Source organism: Ovis aries, chromosome 17 (genome assembly GCF_016772045.2).
Source record: "Ovis aries strain OAR_USU_Benz2616 breed Rambouillet chromosome 17, ARS-UI_Ramb_v3.0, whole genome shotgun sequence".
NCBI classification, from domain to species: Eukaryota; Metazoa; Chordata; class Mammalia; order Artiodactyla; family Bovidae; genus Ovis; species Ovis aries.
Window position 1 is genome coordinate 61,947,385 of NC_056070.1, and position 19,632 is coordinate 61,967,016.

At 41.4% G+C, this 19,632-nt stretch overlaps 1 protein-coding gene across 4 annotated transcripts in view; it reads right to left on the minus strand.

The window, feature by feature from the left end:
* The window catches only part of PTPN11 (protein tyrosine phosphatase non-receptor type 11), a 67,616-nt gene extending 48,623 nt beyond the window's left edge, over positions 1-18,993 (minus strand). For all 4 annotated transcript variants that reach the window (XM_042234679.1, XM_060401252.1, XM_004017400.5 and 1 more), the window contains exons 1-2: positions 18,773-18,993; positions 1,244-1,366 (exon numbers count right to left, since the gene is read on the minus strand). In XM_042234679.1, the coding sequence (XP_042090613.1) occupies positions 1,244-1,366; positions 18,773-18,786 (137 nt within the window). In that variant the 5' untranslated portion in view covers positions 18,787-18,993. The remainder of the gene's footprint in view (positions 1-1,243; positions 1,367-18,772) is intronic.
* Between the last annotated feature and the right edge of the window lie 639 nt (positions 18,994-19,632).

Below are 19,632 nucleotides of genomic sequence, written 5' to 3' on the forward strand. Positions count from 1 at the left end.
CACATTTTCCTTACTTTTCTATTTAAAAATAATAACAACAAAGGAAAATTCATAGAGCAGTTCAGATCTGGCTCCTGGAATGAGCTAGAGCAAGGAGAATATAAGAGTATATAAGAGAAACTCAATTTCAAGAAAAAACTCTCATGTGGGCTCAAAGAGACATGCAACAGGATGGGCTGGCCATACTGTTCAAAACAATTTTAAACATAGTAAAGATAACCTAGTGTCCAACAATAGGGGATGGGATAAATTGTGGTATATTCACACCATTCAAGTATTTTAAAGCCAGGGATATGAATTCTAAAAACACACAAACCAACTCCATATCATTCACACATAGGACAAATGCAGTACGAGCATAAAAACACGTTCAGGAAGGAGATATGCCAGCCTCTTGATGGTGGTTTCCTCTGAGGAAAGAGCGAGGGGAATGGGACTGGACAGGGGAACAAACGGCACCACAACTTCCTCAGTGATGCTTTATTTCTTGAAAAAGAAAAGGGATCTCAAGAAACTCTTCTCTTTCTTTCTCTTTTTACTTGAAGTACAGCTGATTCACAGTGTTGTGTTAGTTCCAGGTGTACAGCAACGCGGCTCAGTTATGTACACTTTTTTTTTTCAGATTCTTTTCCCTTATAGAACATTACAGGATACTGAGCACAGTTCCCTGAGCTATACAGTAGGTCTTTGTTACCGACTTTATATATAATATAGTGTGTATCTGTTAATCCCAGACCCCCACCACCACCACTTCCCCCTTTGGTAACCTTAAGTTTGTTTTCTACGTCTGTGAGTCTATTTGAAGAAATACTTCAAGAGTATTTTTTTTTTTTTCCCATTCAGTAATCACCAGAAGAGAAAGGGAACCAAATTCAGGATGAGTGGAACCAGAACTGCGCCTTGTGTGGGATTACACCGGGATCAAATCAGGCTCAATTTAAGAACTTATGCTCTGCTCCAACTCATCCTTATGTGGTCCCTCCAGAGAGAAGAAAAGCCCATCTTTCAGGCCCTTTCTGCTGACTCCCTAATCTGCTCACTCGCAGGAGGCCATGTCCTGAAACACCACAAGCAGGCCTGAATCACCCCTGATCTGGGGACCAGGGCACTGGCAAGGCCTCACTCACAGGGCTGCAGACAGGTCTTCAGACTCTAAATGAGGGTAGCAGGTTGTCCAAATGTAGTATTAACATTTCCCACCTGGCAGGCGATCTCAGGATGTGCTCTTGTTCTTCTGACTCACCTAACGGAAAGTGTGAAGTCGCCAGGGTTGCTTTTGCTGGGCCTCGCCAAGAAACTGCCGTCAACTCCTCTTGTCAACAGTAGGTTTTCTGCCTCCACGCCAGTGATATTTGGGTGAAACCATCTTGAGAAGAGAGAGAAACAGAGCAATGAAAAACAAAGCACTGCTTTCCACACCATTGCCGCTAAAATGCCTATGAGAAGAGTAGCAGATAAAAATATCAACACAACCTTTCCCCAACTCTCTCTGATCACTGCCTTCTCCCTGTCTTCCCTTCTGTAGGGACCTGGCATCCCGCTGGCACAGCAGGTGAGGCTGGGGGCATGGTTAACGGGACTGGGGCTGACATGGATAATATTTATTCAGGGTGGCTGGGGACGGCCTCAGCCATAAGGGAATATCTGATCAGATCTGGAAGAAGCAAGGCAGTAACATGTAGCCATATAACACAGGAGCACAGCAGGCAAACGGAGGAACAAGAAAAGGGCACAGGGGCAGACCATTTTTGACCTGTTCAACTTGGGACAGAACAGACAAGGGTCAGAGGGAAAGGAGATGAGGCCAGTGAGGTAATGAAAAGCCAGATGAGGGAGGGCCTTGGAGGACACTGTAAAAACTTCAGCTTTTATTTTTGTGTGAAATGGGAAAGGACTACTGGGTTTTTAGGTAGAGGAGCAACATGATCTAACTTACTTTTTATTTATTTATTTATTTATTTGGCTGTGCAGGGTCTTAGTTGCAGCATCTTCAGCATTCACTGTGACATGCAGGATCTTTAGTTGTGGCACACAGAATTTTTAGTTGCAGCATGTGGGATCTAGTTCCCTGACCAGGGATCGAACCCAGGTCCCCTGCATTGGGAGCAGAGTCTTGGCCACTGGACCATCAGGGAAGTCCCTGACTTACATTTTAAAGTTATCCTTCAAGCTATCATGCAAGGACAGAAGCACACAGATCAGTTAGATAAGCTCCTGTGATAATCCACGCAAGAGACGATGGTACCAAGGACCAAGGTGGCAGAAGCAGCAGTGATAAACAGTCCAACTGGGAATACGCTGAAGGCAGCCAACAGGATTTCCTTATCAACAAATGGATGGGGAAAGAGAAAACAGTAAGAAAGATGCCTGGGTTTCAGGTCTGGCTAAGTAGAAGGTTGGAGGTACTGTGTACAAGACAAGGGAAAAAGGTGGGGAGAGGAAACTCAGGTGTTGGATTTGGCATGTGCTAAATACGAGATGCTTAGTCATCCGAGAGTGCATCTATATTACGCACTAAGGTTAGATATCATTACTGCCAATCATAATAATAAATGTAAGACTGTTCTGACAAGGAATAATCAGAAAAGGCAAGAATTCAGACATAGCCTACCAACACTCCTGTTATTTACATTAACTGAAATTTATTTTCTTTTTAATTTTTCCTACTGTATCTTCCGAGCATTTGGGGGAAAGTCTAAACATCACTCTGATTGTCCCAGAGAAAAATCACAGGGCTCAGGTGAAAAAAATATGTATATATTAGTTGGCTTTTTACTCCCTCTGAGAGCCTGTCAAAAAATCAAGATGGAATTTTACCCCAGGAAAACTCAACCTCAAGTTATATATACCTATCATCCCAACATCCCATACTTTAGCATACAGCATGATTACTAAACTCTTTTTTTTCCTTTGATTTCTTTGATCTGTGGTTCCCACCTGAGTCCTCACAGCCCTAGGGAATCAAAAAGCAATAACAGAGGGTTTCCAGTTACTTATAACTTTTCAAAAAGTACAGTGAAAATCTTACATTAACATTCAATTTGTCTACCTATATAAGCCAGTTAGAATGTCAAATCTCTTTTGCTTTTGGCTACAAAATAACATATTACTTGATGTGGTAGTCTGAAGCTGAGTGGGGGAACACACATATAACCAAGAAAAAAAAAAAAACATGCAACAGAATCCTCCTGCCAATGCAGGAGACATGGGTGTGATCCCTGATCTAGGAAAATCCCACGTGCTGCAGAGCAGCTAGGAATGTGTCACAACTACTGAGCCCACGTGTCACAGCTACTGAAGTCTGTGTGTGCTAGAGAGCATGCTCTGTAACAAGAGAAGCCATCACAATGAGAAGTCCAGGAACCACAGCTGGAGAATAGCCCCAGTTCACTGCAACCAGCGAAAAGCCTACAAAGCAACAAAGACTCGGCACAACCAAAAATAAATAACTAAATAAATATATTAAAATTTTAAAAAATAAATTGAGACAATAAATACGATGTGAACATATACACTGAAAAGTGTCACCAGGTACTTAGGGAAATTAGCCCAGAACAATCACTCTGACACTTGTTCTAATGAAACTATTACACTTTAAAAACAAATGGGGAAAAAAAATCTTCAGTGCCTGCAGGAAAATCAAATAACTTGCTACAGGAAACAAATGAGACTAGCATCCGACTTTTCAAAGTCAACATATACAGCAAGTTGACAAATGAACAAGAATTTTTTTAAAAACACAATGAAAGAAAAGTGTAAACCAAGAATTTTATATCCAGCCAAGTTATCCTTCAACTATCAAAGCTATAGATAAAAACAAGTTTCAACATACAAGAACTAAGGGAATGCTGCACATCAGTCTTTCCTGATGAATCTCCTAGAGGATAAACTTCATCTAAGCAAATGGTAACAAGCAACATTGACAAAATACCTGACAGTGGGCATTTAATAATCTGTAAGTGTACACGGACAACTGAAGCAAAGACGGGAAGGGGAGTAGAAGGCTAATGCACAGTAGTTACATACTGTCACACAGGAGAAATACAACCAGAAAACGGGAAAGGGAAAACAATAAAAACCTCATTGTTGGGGAACTAGGATCCCACATGAGTCCTCTTAATCTCCACAGCTGAAGAGTCTGTGTGTTGCCAGGAAAGATTCCCCAGTGCCACCACTGAGACCCAACACCGCCAAAATAAAAACCTCACTGCTGCATAGTGAAAGCGAAAGTCACTCAGTCATGTCCAACTCTTTTGTGACCCCAAGGACTGTAGCCTTCCGGGCTCCTCTGTCCATGGAATTCTCCAGGCAAGAATACTGGAGTGGGTAGCCTATTCCTTCTCCCGCAGACTTCCCAATCCAGGAATCAAACCAGAGTCTCCTGCGTTGCAGGCAGATTCTTTACCAGCTGAGCTACCAGGGAAGCCCCACTGCTCTATAGGCAATAGGCAACAGATGGGTATTTAAAGGAAATGAAAAAAATCTGATAAGCCTGATAATGAAAGTTAAATAACCAAACAGAGGGGTGTTAAGTACTAGAACTAAGAAAAAAAGACACAAACCTTCCAAAAAACTATTTTCAACAAAAAACTTTTAAATACACACCTTAGAAAAAAATTATACACACACACATCTTGAGACAAACAATGCAAGGAAACACTATTACACACAAGACCCGTGAAAAACTTGGGGGTTAGAGGCACTGATCCTTACACAGTTGAAAATCCATATTTAACTTTATACACAGCCCTCCATACCCACTGTTCTGCTTCCAACCACATGATCTCAACCAGCTGCAGACTGTATTGTACTGTGGCACATACTTATTGAGGGAAATCTATGTTTAAGTAGACCTGTGCAACTCAAACTTGTGATGTTCAAGGGTCAACTGTAAGTATAAAATATTATGATAGAATTGATACCAAACCTATCAATCATAACAATAAATGTAGATGAGGTTGCTATCTATTAAAAAAATTAACAAACAACAAATCTATGAATATTTATGTATAATCACCTTTATGGAGCAAAAACTATAGGAGATGCAAGGGAACACACTAATAACAGAAGATTTTAATAGTCCACATCCAATACAAAAGAAAACAGACTAAGAAAATAGGTGAGAGATAGAAAATCTAAACAACGTGAGCAATATGGTAGATACATTGTGTATATGTTGAATTCCACACCTTGATAATAGTCACATTTTCTTCCCTGGTGCCCAGAGAATTTTCATAAAAACTGATCAGATATATTAGGTCACAAAGAAAAGAAAACAGTAACGCCTATAAAGTAGAAGTATTACAACTTAATACCATTGTATCATGATTGGTCTACAGAAAATAATAGAATTCTGTATCAGCAAAACTACCATTTAACAGAAAAATGTGATCACTTTTTAAAATCCAGATGCACATCAGAATTATCTTAGAATTTTTTGAAAAATACAAATGCCCAGGTATTGCTTTTTTTCTCCAGATGTGTTTCTAATGAGCAGCCATGTTGCAGAGCAACTGGACTATACGATTGTCTTTTACTTTTTATCTAGCTTGTTTCACTTTATCTATTTCATATTCAGTGCTCCCATTTTATTTAGTCTCTGTTTTCCATTTTTTCATATATAGCCATATATGTATTATACACATATTACATGTCTATATATACATGTATACGTTAGAAAACTTATATATATATTTTTGCCTAGCTAAAAAATTTATGACATTTTGATTCCACTTGTTTGATGTAGTATGAATAGAAAGCTAGATTTCATGCAACAAACAACAAAAGTTTACTGTATAGCACAGGGAACTACAGTCCGTATCTTATAATAACCTATAATGGAAAAGAATCTTAAAAATAGTACATGTGTATACACATAAATCAATCACCTCGCTGTGCACCTGAAGCACTGTAAGTCAACTATATTTCAATAATATATATATATTAAGAGAAAAAAGTATTACCAAATACACTATCATAAAGCAATAAAACCGAATTCTACTATCATAAGCAAAAAACTGAAAGGCCCTTCTACCCGGAAATTTTAAAACCTTCCATTAAACAACTGTTAGGTAAAGGGGGAAATATAAGCTCAAATTACACAATTTGTAAAAAATAATGGCCACAAAAACACTATGTATCTATATTTATAGCATACAACTAATGGAGTGGTCAGTGGGAAATTCCCTACACAAACACTAACAATAATAAAAAAATAAATAATAAAGTCCCACCCCCATCCCCAAAAAATGGCCAAAGTATACCACAAGGAAGGAAACATATTTTATAAAGCTAAAAGCAAAAATCAAAGAAAACAAAAAGGTAGCAGATGTAATTAATAAAAATCCTGCTTCTTAAAATTAGCAAAATAGACAAACCACTAGTTAACTTATTCAGGAGTACAAAAACAAGAAAAAAAAAATCACAAATACACAAAATAAGAAATGACAAGGGGGAAATAACCATAACCACTAAAACAGAAGAAGGAGAATTTTTTAAGAAGCTACTTCGCAAACTGGTGTGCAAATAAATTAGAAAATCCAGATAAAGTGAATAATTTTCTAAGGAAATACAGACTGCCAAAACTGGTCCATTCGAGAGAAAATGCAGGCAAACCAATTTCTATATAAAAACAGAGCAATTTTAAAACTGCCCCACAGAAAAGCACCAGGCTTTTTTTGTTTTGTTTCAAAATGGAATTCTATCAAACTTTCAAAGACCATACCATTCCAATGCTCTGTAATTTATTCCAGAGAAGCAAAAGGAAAGAAAATGCACCACTTCCTCTCATGAAGCAAGTATAACACTGATATCTATACCAGATAAAGACAGCTACTTCAGTGATATGGAAGGCAGATACCTTGTTCCTGATTCAAAGAAGATTCTAATTATTTTTAAATTATAACGATGGTTATATCACAGTATTTGAAAACTCCTTAACCCTACAGTTCTCAGGTTGCTGAAGTGAATGAAGGGAAGCCACTTTGTCTCCCTCTGCGGACGCGTGCTGCAAGCTCCACTTGGCTGGCCACCCCGCCTGGGCCCCACCACCTACGGGAGGCCTGTTCCCTTGCTGTTCCACCACGGTTACCTCCTCTTTGTTTTTCAAAAACAGGTTCTTAGAAGAATTTCTCGGGTTTGCCCTCAACCTCACCACGGGGAGGGCTGCCTCAAGAGCATTGTTTACTGCTTCTAGCAAGATCTTTTTATTTGGTTATCCTGTTTTTCATTCCTGTTTCATCTTTCCTTATCTCAGCCAGCTACTTTAGGCGGCTCTAATTTTGTATAGAGTCGATGCCCTCTAGGATCCTGCTGAGCACACACGCTTAAAACTTTCTAAAACCTTTTAAAATTTATTTATTAAAACAGCACAGATAGGCATGAAATTCAGAGAAAAACGGCCAAGGTTCCATAGACTCCCAGCTGTATTCGTCAAAAGTAACTACAGTTAGCAAGTTTCCTGTAACACTGAGAAACGTCTCATGCATACACACACACACACACACACACACACACACACACACACTTACCTATGTGTGCACAGGTGCATAGTCCATGCCAGGCTATGTGAAACACACACACAAATGGAATCCTGATCCACACCCCGATTTTTTCACTTACTACAACACAAAGATCTTTCTATATGATCTTTCTATTCTTTTTAATGGCTATACATTATTCCATTATAAGAATGTACTATTCATAATTTAATCCCTATTAAAGGACATTTATATTATTCCTAGATTTTTGTTAATACAAATAATGCAGAATATCATACCCTTTATAATTATCTTTAGACACGTTTACAAGTATGTTTGTAAATTAAAATTTTAGAAACAAAACTGTTTTGACAAGAGTGCTTTTTTAACTCTGACAAATCTGTCAAACTGCACTCAAAAGAAGGTAACAGTTTCAACTCCCATGAAATGAGTGTGAAAGTCCCTGTTTTCTCCCAGTTTTGCCAATACTACATATATTACCAAACTTTTTCATCTGAGTCATGGAAAATGGTACCATTCTACTTTGCATTTCTGTGTGAGACTGAGCAATTTTTCATGTTTCCAGACCATTTTTTTTCCCTTTTCTATGAGTTGTCAGCTTGCCATTGTTCATTTTCTATTGGATTTTTTTTCTTACTCATTTAAAGGGGCTCTTGATAGAACCAGAAAAATGATCCTTTATTATATGTGTGACAACATTTGTCTTAGCATTTTTCCTTTTTTACTCACTTGTGGTTAATTTTTTTGCCCCCAAAGAAATGCATCTTGGCACGATTAAATTTATCAGCTGGTTCCTTTATGGCTTCTGGGTTTCTTGCTATGTTTAGAAAACCTTAACTGACAGCAAGTTGTTGTGAGCTTGAAGTAAATTAATAACACATAAAATGCTTAGCACAGAAAAAACTCTAAGGACTTTCACCTTGGGAACTAGGAATTCTGTTTTAGGTCAGAATAAAATACCTACAATAAAGGCATAGATTTTAACAGGACCCTTCACAATAGGTACTAAAAAGACAGGGTGACTGGAAGAAGAAAGTAAATAAGACAGAGATGAGAATTTACATCAGGAAAGAGTATGAAGACAGAGAAGGCATAATTATATGTTTACCACTAATCATATTTCTTAATTGGTAGAAAATTGCTTTATAATGTTGTGCTTTTTTCCTGAGGTACAATAACACAAATCAAGTCATGAAAAGCGTTAGTCACTCAGTCACGTCCAGCTCTTCGAAACCTCCTGGACTGTAGCCCACCAGGCTCCTCTGTCCATGAGATTTCTGAGGCAAGAATACTATAGTGGGTTGCCGTTTCCTTCTCCAGGGGATATTCCTGACCCAGGGATTGAACCCGGGTCTCCTGCATTGCAGGTGGATTCTTTACTGTCTGAGTCACCAAGGAAGCCATAATTATTTATATATATACATATATCCCCTCCCTTTTGAGTCTCTCTCCCCTACAAATATTTCAGATTTAAATTAAAAGTTGCAAATTATAAAACAGAAAAGACTTCTCCATGGTCATATTATTACATACATTTTTTTCTCCTCAATTATGAACTAGCTCTGACAGCAAGGAAAAAAATAATTTACTGGCTATTATTTATTATGGCTGGTTAAAACTGCGGCCACGGGACTTCCCTGGTGGTACAGTGGTTAAGAATCCACCTTGCAATGTAAGGGACACGAGTTCGATCTCTGATCCAGGAAGGTCCCACATGCCATGCAGGCAACTAAGCCCACGCATCCTAGGGCCCGTGCTCCGAAACAAGGAAGCCACCAGAGTGGGAAGCCCGCGCACCGCATCTAGAGAGCGGCCACCCCTCTCCGCCACTAGAAAAAGCCCACACACAGCAACAAAGACCCCGCAGCCAAAAATAAAAATAAACAATAAGTACATGCTTTTCTAAACCTGTGGCCACATTTACTGACATTCCATGGGGCCACATTTCCATGGGGCCAGCATACACTGTAGACTCCAGAAATAAAAATTTTAGCCTTTACACTGTTATTTATTTCTAAAAATTTCTGGAGCAAGACTCTGAGTCTAGATGGTCTTCATTCATAACCATGTGTTCCCACCTTTGTATATTTTAAAAACACAACATTTATGTAGAGTATCCTGCTGAGGCTGAGAGACATTATAAAAGTGACTGCTGAAAGTAGGGCTAGGTAACCACCACGGACACTCATCAGACAGACTGGCACAGGAGAAAAAGCAAGTGGTCTCTTTACCCCTTTATTAAACAAACTATTATTGCTTCATTGCCAAGTTCTAATTATGCCTATCATGTTATTAAGAGGGAACAGAGGAGAGTAATGTTTACTGGGGAAACTCAGTAACCAGCATTTAGCACAAAGGTTAGACAGAGTAAGGGCTTAACAAACACTGGTTATCGCTGTTGTTATCATTACTATTTTTGGTGGAAGATATACAGATAGATTCTTCTTTTGCATAATTATGTCAGTTTCACATGGCCCATTTTGACGTATGAATCATTTATTTTACACTGTCTTTGCAAAAACTGAACTTCAGGGCTCAGGGGCTGTCCCCATGTTATTTCGAACGGTGTATAATTAGAAATTGAAAGTTCTACAACATAATCCACCCACAAGTTTTGATATATTGTAAACTCTCCTTCCCGAGCTACGCTTTTCAAAAAGTTCTTCGTATTTACCAGAAACTTTTTCCCAATTGCATATTTAATATTTGTAGTTCAATGACTAGCAGTTTTGTGATTTGCAAAATGCTCACCTCTAACACAGAGCAATGGCACCCCACTCCAGTACTGTTGCCTGGCAAATCCCATAGACAGAGGAACCTGGTAGGCTACAGTCCCTGGGGTCGCTGAGGGTCGGACATGACTAAGCAACTTCACTTTCACTTTTCACTTTCATGCCTTGGAGAAGGAAATGGCAACCCACTCCAGTGTTCTTGCCTGGAGAATCCCAGGGACGGGGGAGCCTGGTGGGCTGCTGTCTATGGGGTCGCACAGAGTCGGACACGACTAAAGCGACGCAGCAGCAGCAACACAGAGCAGTTAAGAGATCATTCATTCCCTGAGATCTTAGTGAGGGAGGGTAGAGGATATGCATGTGCTAAGTCGCTTCAGTTGTGTCTGACTCTGTGCGACCCTATGGACTGTAGCCCACCAGGCTCCTCTGTCCATGGAGATTCTCCAGGCAATACTGGAGTGGGTTGCCATGTCTTTCTCCAGGTGATCTTCCCAACCCAGGGGCTGAACCTATGTCCCTTACATCTCTTGTGCTGGTAGGCAGGTTCTTTACCACTGAGCCACGAGGGAAGCCAAAGAATCATGAAGTTAATAGGTTTAATATTAGATTATAGAGCCAGCCTCAAGGATGACAGAAACACTTGTAATAGTAGGTACCGAGGCCACACATCTCTAAATCCTGCCCCCATCTTCTGCTTCATGTGAATTCAAACAGCAGAGGTTAGTCTCCCCAAATCATGTAAATGTATCTATGTCACCTTAAAGGAGGGGAAAAGGGCATTTGGGTTTATCAACAAGGTAGGTCCATAAAAGATGAGAAGAAACAGATAAATTTCAGTCTGCCTAACGTCTACCGTAGGCACTTGGTGAAGGATAGATGCCTGAGTTAATTTTGGGGAATGAAGAAAAACCAGGGAGGAGAAAAGCCAGAGAGGAAGGGCACAGGGGAAAAAATCACATGCAGAAGAGGGGAAGAAAGTTCTCTTCTGTATTTTTTTCTCAATGCCTTGCCACAAGGCATGCTGGATCTTAGTTCCCTGACCAGGGATCAAACTGGTGACCCCTGCAGTGGAAGTATAGAGTCTTAACCACTGGGCCACCAGGGAATATGAGCGTTCTCTTGTACACTGTAACTCTCACAAACCTGCAGGTGCTTGACAACCCCTTCTAACTGGTCATCCTCTGGCACTATTTTTTAAAAAACTTATTTTTAATTTTATACTGGGTATAGCCAATTAACAATGTTGTGATGGTTTCAGGTGGACAGCAAAGAAACTAAGCCACACCTGTACATGCGTCCATTCTGCCCCAAGCTCCCCTCCCGTCTAGGATGCCACATAACACTGTGCAGGGTTCCCTGTGCTGCGCAGGAGGCCTTTGTTGGTTATCCACTTTAAATATAACGGTGTGTACATGTCCATCTCAAACACCCTAACTATCCCTTTCCCCATCCTTCCTCCTGATAAGTTTGTTCTCTTAGTCTGTGGCACTATTATTTATTAAGATTCTCAGGTCATAACATGGCCCAGGTGGGGACCACCCATCTCGCAGAAAGAGCTGAAAACACATAACACTCACACAATCCCAACACCTGTGGAAAAAAGAGCCTTCAATCAATGTGTGAAACAAATCAGCCCTGTGCTGAGTGGGCTTGAAGAAAGGAAAGACAGAATCCCCCACCTCCAGAAGAGTTTACTAACCCAAACTACTTGCCGGGAAATCATACCAAAATGTAAATCTCTCATTACTGAACACAGATTCTACAAAGCCCTAGCTCACTGAGACCAGGCTCTTCTTTATGTCAAATGAGTTTAAAAAAGAAAATGCTGATGAACCAAAAAGAAAAAACAATGATGCTGATTATTTTATCCACGAGTCCCCTTCCCCCCAGTGACGTGGGGAAACAGTCGAGCAGGCTGTTAATTTCAGGAACTTATTCTCAAGGCTGCTATGCTACGAAAGGAGTTTAAACTAAGGATTCAAAGTCTAATTTCAGTTTCTTGCCTAAATATAAAGTAATACTGGGTATGGTTTTCTTACCCGCTGCTCCAGAAAAAATGATTCTTTGTCCTTGGGGAGAAAGCTTAGAGTGGTACTTTCTGCAGATTACAAGAATGTTCCTTTTTTCCAATTAAATGCTAATTTTCTATGGTGAAAAGGATGAGTCATGAGAGGGGGTAGTCGATAGGGAAAAGGATTCTAGGTAACAGAGGTTAGAAAAAAAGTTAAGGCAGTTTTTCAATGGTAGTAAAGAGCTATGGCTTAATCGATCGTTATCTTTTCACAGAATTTCACTGGTCAGCATCTCTGCTCTGATGACAAGGCATTGGAAACTGCCTCCAAATATCTTTCCACAAATGGCTTCTACCCTGTTCAAAGTCTCGTTTGTCTGCTCTCCCAGGGTCTACTCGAGCCTCTTACAACCCTCCCTTCAGAGCAGCTAGAGGGATATTTTTAAATAGATCAGCTCATGCCACTCCCCGATCACATCCTTCTATGGGTTTGAGCTGCTCTTAAAATACAATCCAAACTCTTCTCTGTAGTCCACGTGATGCTGAGGACCTTAATAATCCCTGCGTGGTCTAGTCCCCACCTACAGCCCCAGTGTCAGCTCTACCACGTGCTCCTGTCTGTCCTTCAAGCACTCTGAGAACTCCCCACCTCAGCACTTTCACACTCGCTGTTTCCTTAAAACCTGGACACTCAACGCCTAGTACAGTGCCCCCCATACGTAGTAATCCCCTAATAACTAAGTTAAATCCCACATTCGTGAATGAATAAGTCAAGGTTCCATTAGAGTGGGTCAGTGGAATGACAAAGGCTTGGATCTATAGCCTACTATTTTTAAAATAAACATATTGCATGTGGGTATAGGTATGTGTATATAAACAGACATACGTTTATATGTGTGTGTGTGAACAGTGTGTATGAACGTGTACCTCAGTACACAAGCATGTGTGTATTCTAAACAGTACGCTCGATACTGACAAATTTCAGTTTCAGTTTGGTCCTACTTTCATCAGACTCATTCGATGTTGGCCTACAAGTCTGTCTCCCCCTAAAGCCAATGCTACTTGAAAACATGAACTGTGTCTTTCATATTTCAGCACCGCCAAGAGTTTGTAAATGTACATCACCCTCCAAAACTCAGCAGTGAAATGGGCTGCAATTTTAGGGTGTCTGAATCCATTTCGGCGGGGCGAGGGGGGTGGTCTCAAACCCCTGGCTGCAGTCCACAACTGCCACAGAACCTACCAAACACCAGTATTTGTCTTCCCCTTCCTTAAAAAGGGCAGCATTGGAGGGCAAGTGCTGTTTGTGTTTCCCAAAGGGAAAAAGGAATAAGCACAGTGTCTTCTATTGTTCTGCTGCTGCCTAACAAAGTACACCAAGGCCCACTAGTAACAATTACAAACAAGGGTTGGCTCTGCTTTTCCAGATCTCGTGTGACTCTCTAACAGTCACCACATTGACCACGTGCAAGAGGGGTAAGTAATCTCAGCAGTGGGCCTTGCATTTGAGCAGCTCTGGACAAAAACCCGAGTTCTGGACAGGACGTTAGCAAAGACAACCAGTTTCAACTGGAAAGACACAGAGCTGTTATTTTTCAGTAAGGCAAGTTTATTGACTCCCACAGGAGATAAACAAACATGGCCACCAGGGAGAGCCTGGGACAAAATGTACTTGACCTGCAACAGATAAACCAAAAGCCTAGAGTTAGAGAACAAGCTAAATTTTCTGCCCCTCTCATACAAGTCATTGGACAGTCTCTCCCAGAGGAACAAAAGCAAACGCCAAAGATGTACCAGATGCTGAAGGATATAACCTGTTCGGTCAGCCGGGTGAGGCAGAGTAGAGCAGCCAAGCAATCTCAAAATCTAAACAAAGAACTGCCATCACTCTATTACCTGGGGTGGTTGTTGTTTAATGGCTAAGCCATGTCTGACTTTTTGCGACCCCGTGGACTGCCAGGCTCCTCTGTCCATAGGATTTCCCAGGCAAGCATACTGCAGTGGGTTGCCCTTTCCTTCTCCAGAGGATTTTCCCAACCCAGGGATCCAATCTGCATCTCCTACTTTGGCAGGCAGATACTTCACTGCCTAGACACCAGGGAAGCCCATGGCAAAGGCGGGGTGGGGATGGGGTGGGGCTTGTCATTTAATTGCTCATGACTTCCTTTCCCTACCTGTGATGCTAAGAGGCATCAGCATACTGAATATGACATTTTAATTACTGAACGCATAGAGACTCTAAACCCATGAACCAAAAAAGATTAGTTTGATAATTAAGCTACACAAAATTCAGGATATTCGTCACTGAGGCGTCAGCTCCTATGATCACCTCCTCAGAGACTTTTCCTAAATCCATTATCAAAACTAAAGACATTCTCCACATTTGCTTTTTTCGGCCTCCCGTAAGTTACTGCTACCTGAAATAGTCTTATTTATTCATGGGTTTGTTCTCGTTCTCTCTCAGTCACGAGAACAGCAATCTCTGCCTACTTTATTGCCTCATCCTGCCTGGTTCAGTAACTACTTGGTCAGTGTATGAATTCTGAGGTTAAACGTCATTTGAAAAAGAACAGTTTGAAGACTGAAGACACTATCCGATTTCAAGACTTGTTATAAACCTACAGTGATCAAGATCCTGCAGTATTGGCATAAAGACAAATAGATCAATAGAACAGAAGAGAGTCCAGAAATGGACCCATGTACAAACGGACAACTGATCTTCAAAAAAGGTGCGAGTTCAGTAAAGATGGACAGTCTTTTCAACAAGTGGTGCCAGAACAACTGAACACTCATATGTAAAAAAGAGAAGATATATCCACAGCCCATACCACACATAAAAGTTAACTCAAAGTCAATCACAAACCTAAAACTATAAAACTTGGAGAAAACATTTGAGACTTAGATTAAGCAAAGATTTCTTAGGAATAACACCAAAAGCATGATCCACTTTTTTTTAACTGATAATTTTGACTTCATCAAAATTAAAACCCTGTTTAAGACACTGTTTAAAAAAATGAAAAGACAAGGTACAGACTAAAAGAAAATGCTTACAATTCTGATCAAAGACTTGTATCCAGAATAAAAAAGCTCTCAAATTTCAATAAGAAAACAAACAAGTAAATTTTTTTTTACACATAAACTTTCAAAAGGAAAATATTTAATCAACAGATATGCCACCAAAGAAGAGATACAGATGGCAAACAAACACATGAAAAAAATGATCAACATTATTAGTCACCAGGGAAAATACAAATTAAAATTACAATAAATAAATATCAAATCAGTATGCTGTACACCTAAAACTAATATAATGTTACATGTCAATTATACCTCCATTAAAATATTAAATAAGTAAATTAAATTAAAAAGTACTGATATAGGAAAAAACTACAATGACACACCTTTACGTGACTGAAATTTAAAAACTGACCACACCAAGTGTTGACCAAGATGTGGAGAAACTACGATTCTTAATACACTGCCAGTGGGAACATTCTGAAAAAGTTTGGTAGTTTCTGAAAAAATTAAATATATATGCGCTCAAACAGGGGCTCTGTATCAACCTAGAGGGGTGGGATGGGGAGGGAGATGGGAGGAAGGTTCAAGAGGGAGGGGACATATGTATACCTATGGCTGATTCATACTGAGGTTTGACAGAAAACAACGAAATTCTGTAAAGCAATTATCCTTCAATTAAAAAATAAATAATTTTTTAAAGTAAAAAAAATTGTAAATCAACTGCACACCAATAAAAAATTTTAAAAATTGTATCTCCTAAATATATATATACACATCTGCTATGTGATTCAGCCATACCACTGATAAGGATTTATCAAAGAGGAATGAAAGTATACATCCATATAAATACACGAACACGGACATTCAGGAGAAGGAAATGGCAACCCACTCCAGTACTCTTCCCTGGAAAATCCCATGGACAGAGGAGCGTAGTAGGCTACAGTCCATGGGGTCGCAAAGAGTTGGACACGACTGAGCGACTTCACCTGACTTCAAACTCTGAAACCACCCAAATGTCTACCAACAACTGGATGGAAAAATGAAGGGTGGTACAGGCATACAGTGGAATATCACTGATCAATAAAAAGGAACTATTTACCATACACAACAACATAGATGAACCTCAATATAATTCTGCTGAGCATAAGAAGCCACACACAAAAGTCCACTTGTATAAAATCCTAGGAAATGCAAACTAACATATAGTGACAGAAAGCAGAAGAGTGTCTGCCTGGCAACAAGGAAGGGATTATAAAGGGTTCCGGGAGCCATCACAGGAGTGACGGATATATTCATTATCTTGATTGTATTGCTGGTTTCTTGAGTGTATAAGTGTGGAAACTTATCAAATTGTATGCTTAAATATATGGAATTTGTGGCATGTCACTTATACCTCAATAAAGCTGGTTTAAAAATAATAAAAGACCTATGATCTGAAAACTAATAATAAATAATCCCCAACTGTGTGCACTGTTGTTGTTGTTATTTAGTTGCTAAATCATCTCTGACTCTTTTGCAACTCCATGGACTGCAGACAGCCAGGCGCCTCTGTCCATAGGATTTCCCAGGCAAGAATACTGGACAGGGTTGCCATTTCCTTCTCCAAGGAATCTTCTCCACCCAGGGATCCAATCTGAGTCTTCTGCATTGGCAGGTGAATTCTTAACCACTGAGCCACCTGGGAAGTCGTGCATTACAATCATTTGTGTGTGTGTGTGTGTGTGCATTACAATCATAATCTGACTTCTTAGGGGGCACATATTTCTCTTCCAAAACAAGTATGGGAGAGCCGGAAGAGGAGAGGAGGAATTACTTCATTTCAAACTGTCATCTTTACCACTTGCTGCTTTGGCTCTTCTCACACTTCCTGGCTTCTAAATTAACAAGCTGGACAATGTAGGGTCTATTACTACCCAGCCCCTACCCCACCCCCAGTCCCCAGACTTTTTGTCTCCTAAAAGAAGCAGATCCTTACTTGTCTGGAAAAGCAGACACAAGGAACAAAAGGCTCAATGACTATTTGACAGATTAAAGAATAGAAAACTGTTTTATTTAAACGCTCTCTAAAGAATTAGAACATCTGAGGCTATACGCTGTTCTGCTGAAATGCAATTATATATTACCCAGATCTGTAAGCACTTGCCAGAAGACCTGTCCAAATCACTCACTGCTTGAGTTTTCAGTTTTCTCCTTTCACTCTTTTCATCCCATCAATGAATAATGTGCAGGTGTATTTCTGAGAAGACATTCCTAATGTTTTGAAGTTTCTCAGTCAATAACCCCAACAGCTTGAAACAGTTTTCCAAATGTCTAAGACAGTGTGAATTCTATACAGAATGACAATACAATAGCAGGATCATTATCTGAAAACAATCAATCATACTAATATTTAACAACAAAATTAAGGCTTACAAATGATTGGCAATAGTTATAATAGCAATTAACAGTGGGGTTCTGTCTCCACCACTTACTGATTGAGTGACCTTAGGCAAGAGTCGGACACGACTGAGCGACCAACACTAGCACTAGAACTACTAGGCAAGTTGCTTAACTTCTGAAATTCATTTACTCTCTTTAGAGCGGGATAACAGTACCTACCTGATAGGGTTATAAGGATTAAATGTGTTTGGCATACGGTAAGAGCTAAATAAATGTTAGCAATTAGTAGTATAGTCTACTATACTACTTTCCAAGGATCTCATTAACTCACTCATCTTCCTTCTGACTTCTAGGTTCAAACCCTGTCATTTACCAGTATGTTTCTTCTGAGCCTCAGTTTCCACATCCGTAAAACGGAGGTAATTAATGTTACCTGACTTTTAAGGTTGTGGTGAAGGATTAAAATAACTAGAGATACGATCCCTTCCCTCCCACCTCCCAAAGCGAAGATCGCAGAGGAAGGAAATACTTCTAATAGCTGCAGATATAGTCAGTTTTTCCATTTCTGGCACGTGAGGGGTGGGGGGGGGGGGGAGAAGAAGATGCAAAGAGGCATACAAAGTGGTCAAGGACCCTGAGTAAAGCCCCCAAATGCGCGCAAAACGCAGAGTGACCCAAAAAGGCTCGACTATCGGCCTGGCCTCGCGCAACTCTCTCCTCTCCCCTCCCGCGTCCCGGGCCGAGGAGCCTCCCCTAAGTGAGCGGGGTTATTTCGGAATCACCATGAGGCAATTCTCATGAGGCAATGGGTCAGGAATGCGGCGCGCCGAGCCGAGCCGCTAGCGTCCGCGGTTCCCCGGGCGGCTCTACCTGTCCCCGTCCTGACGGGCATCCCCAGGGCTGCGGGAGCCGGAACTCCGTGGAGGCAGGAAATGAATGAGGACCCGAGGGGTTGGGGGCGCGCTAGGGCCGGGCCCCGGGGCCCTGGAGGGCTTAGGGGGCTGGAACGGAGCCTGCCCCGCGACCCCGGGCAGGAGTCCGAAGCCCAGCCGAGCCGCCCCCTCCCGGGCGGAGCTGACTGAAAGCGGCGGGGGCCGGGCCGAGGCCCGGGCTAGGCCCTCGGGGCTCCTCACCTCCGCGATGTCATGTTCCTCCCGCCCTCCGGCTCCGCGACGAACCGGCTCCTTACTCAGGCTCCACTGGGCCCGGTCACATCGGGCTGGCCCGAGGGAGGCCCGCTCCGGACCGGACGTGGGGGGGGCGGGCAGAGCCAGCCGGCCGCGCGCAGACCCCCCTCAAGGCCTGAGGAGCCCGGAGACTGTGCAGCCGCCCCCCAAGCCCGGTTCGCTCCTCCTCCTCCTCCTCCTCCTCCCCCGCCCTTCCCCGCCGGCTCCTCCGTGACGTCACTCCCACGCGACGCCCGCCGCTACTTCCTGCTTCCATTCTGCGCTGAGGCTGGTCATGGCAGTTCAGTGGATCTGTGGAGCCTCTGCCGCGCTGTTCCCAAAGGACCTTCTCATTCTCCTTTAGATCCTGGCGTTAAACCGTGCGTTGTGTGCTCAAAGTTACACGCAGTCGCGTGAATTGATTCTAGCTGCTCCCACAGCGTCAATTTCCATCCCTGCGCTGTGAAGTCGAATTTCATTCATTTCATTCCTCAAATAGTTGTTCCACTTACTGCTGTGTAACCTTAGGAAAGAGGTTGGGATCGCAAAGAGTCGGACACGACTGAGCGACTGAACTGAACCTTAGGAAAGTTGATTTCTCTGAGCCTCCATCCTTGATTTCTGTAAAAAGAATAGTAATTGTATTTTCTTCTTAGGATTATGAGGACGATTAAATATGTAAAATGTTTAGAACTAGGCCTGGTCTGTTTAATAAGTTCTCGGTAAAAAATCCGCCTGCAGTGCAGGAGACCCTGGTTCGATACTTGGGTCGGGAAGATCCCCTGAAGAAGGGAAAGGCTACCCACTCCAGTATTCTGGCCAGGAGA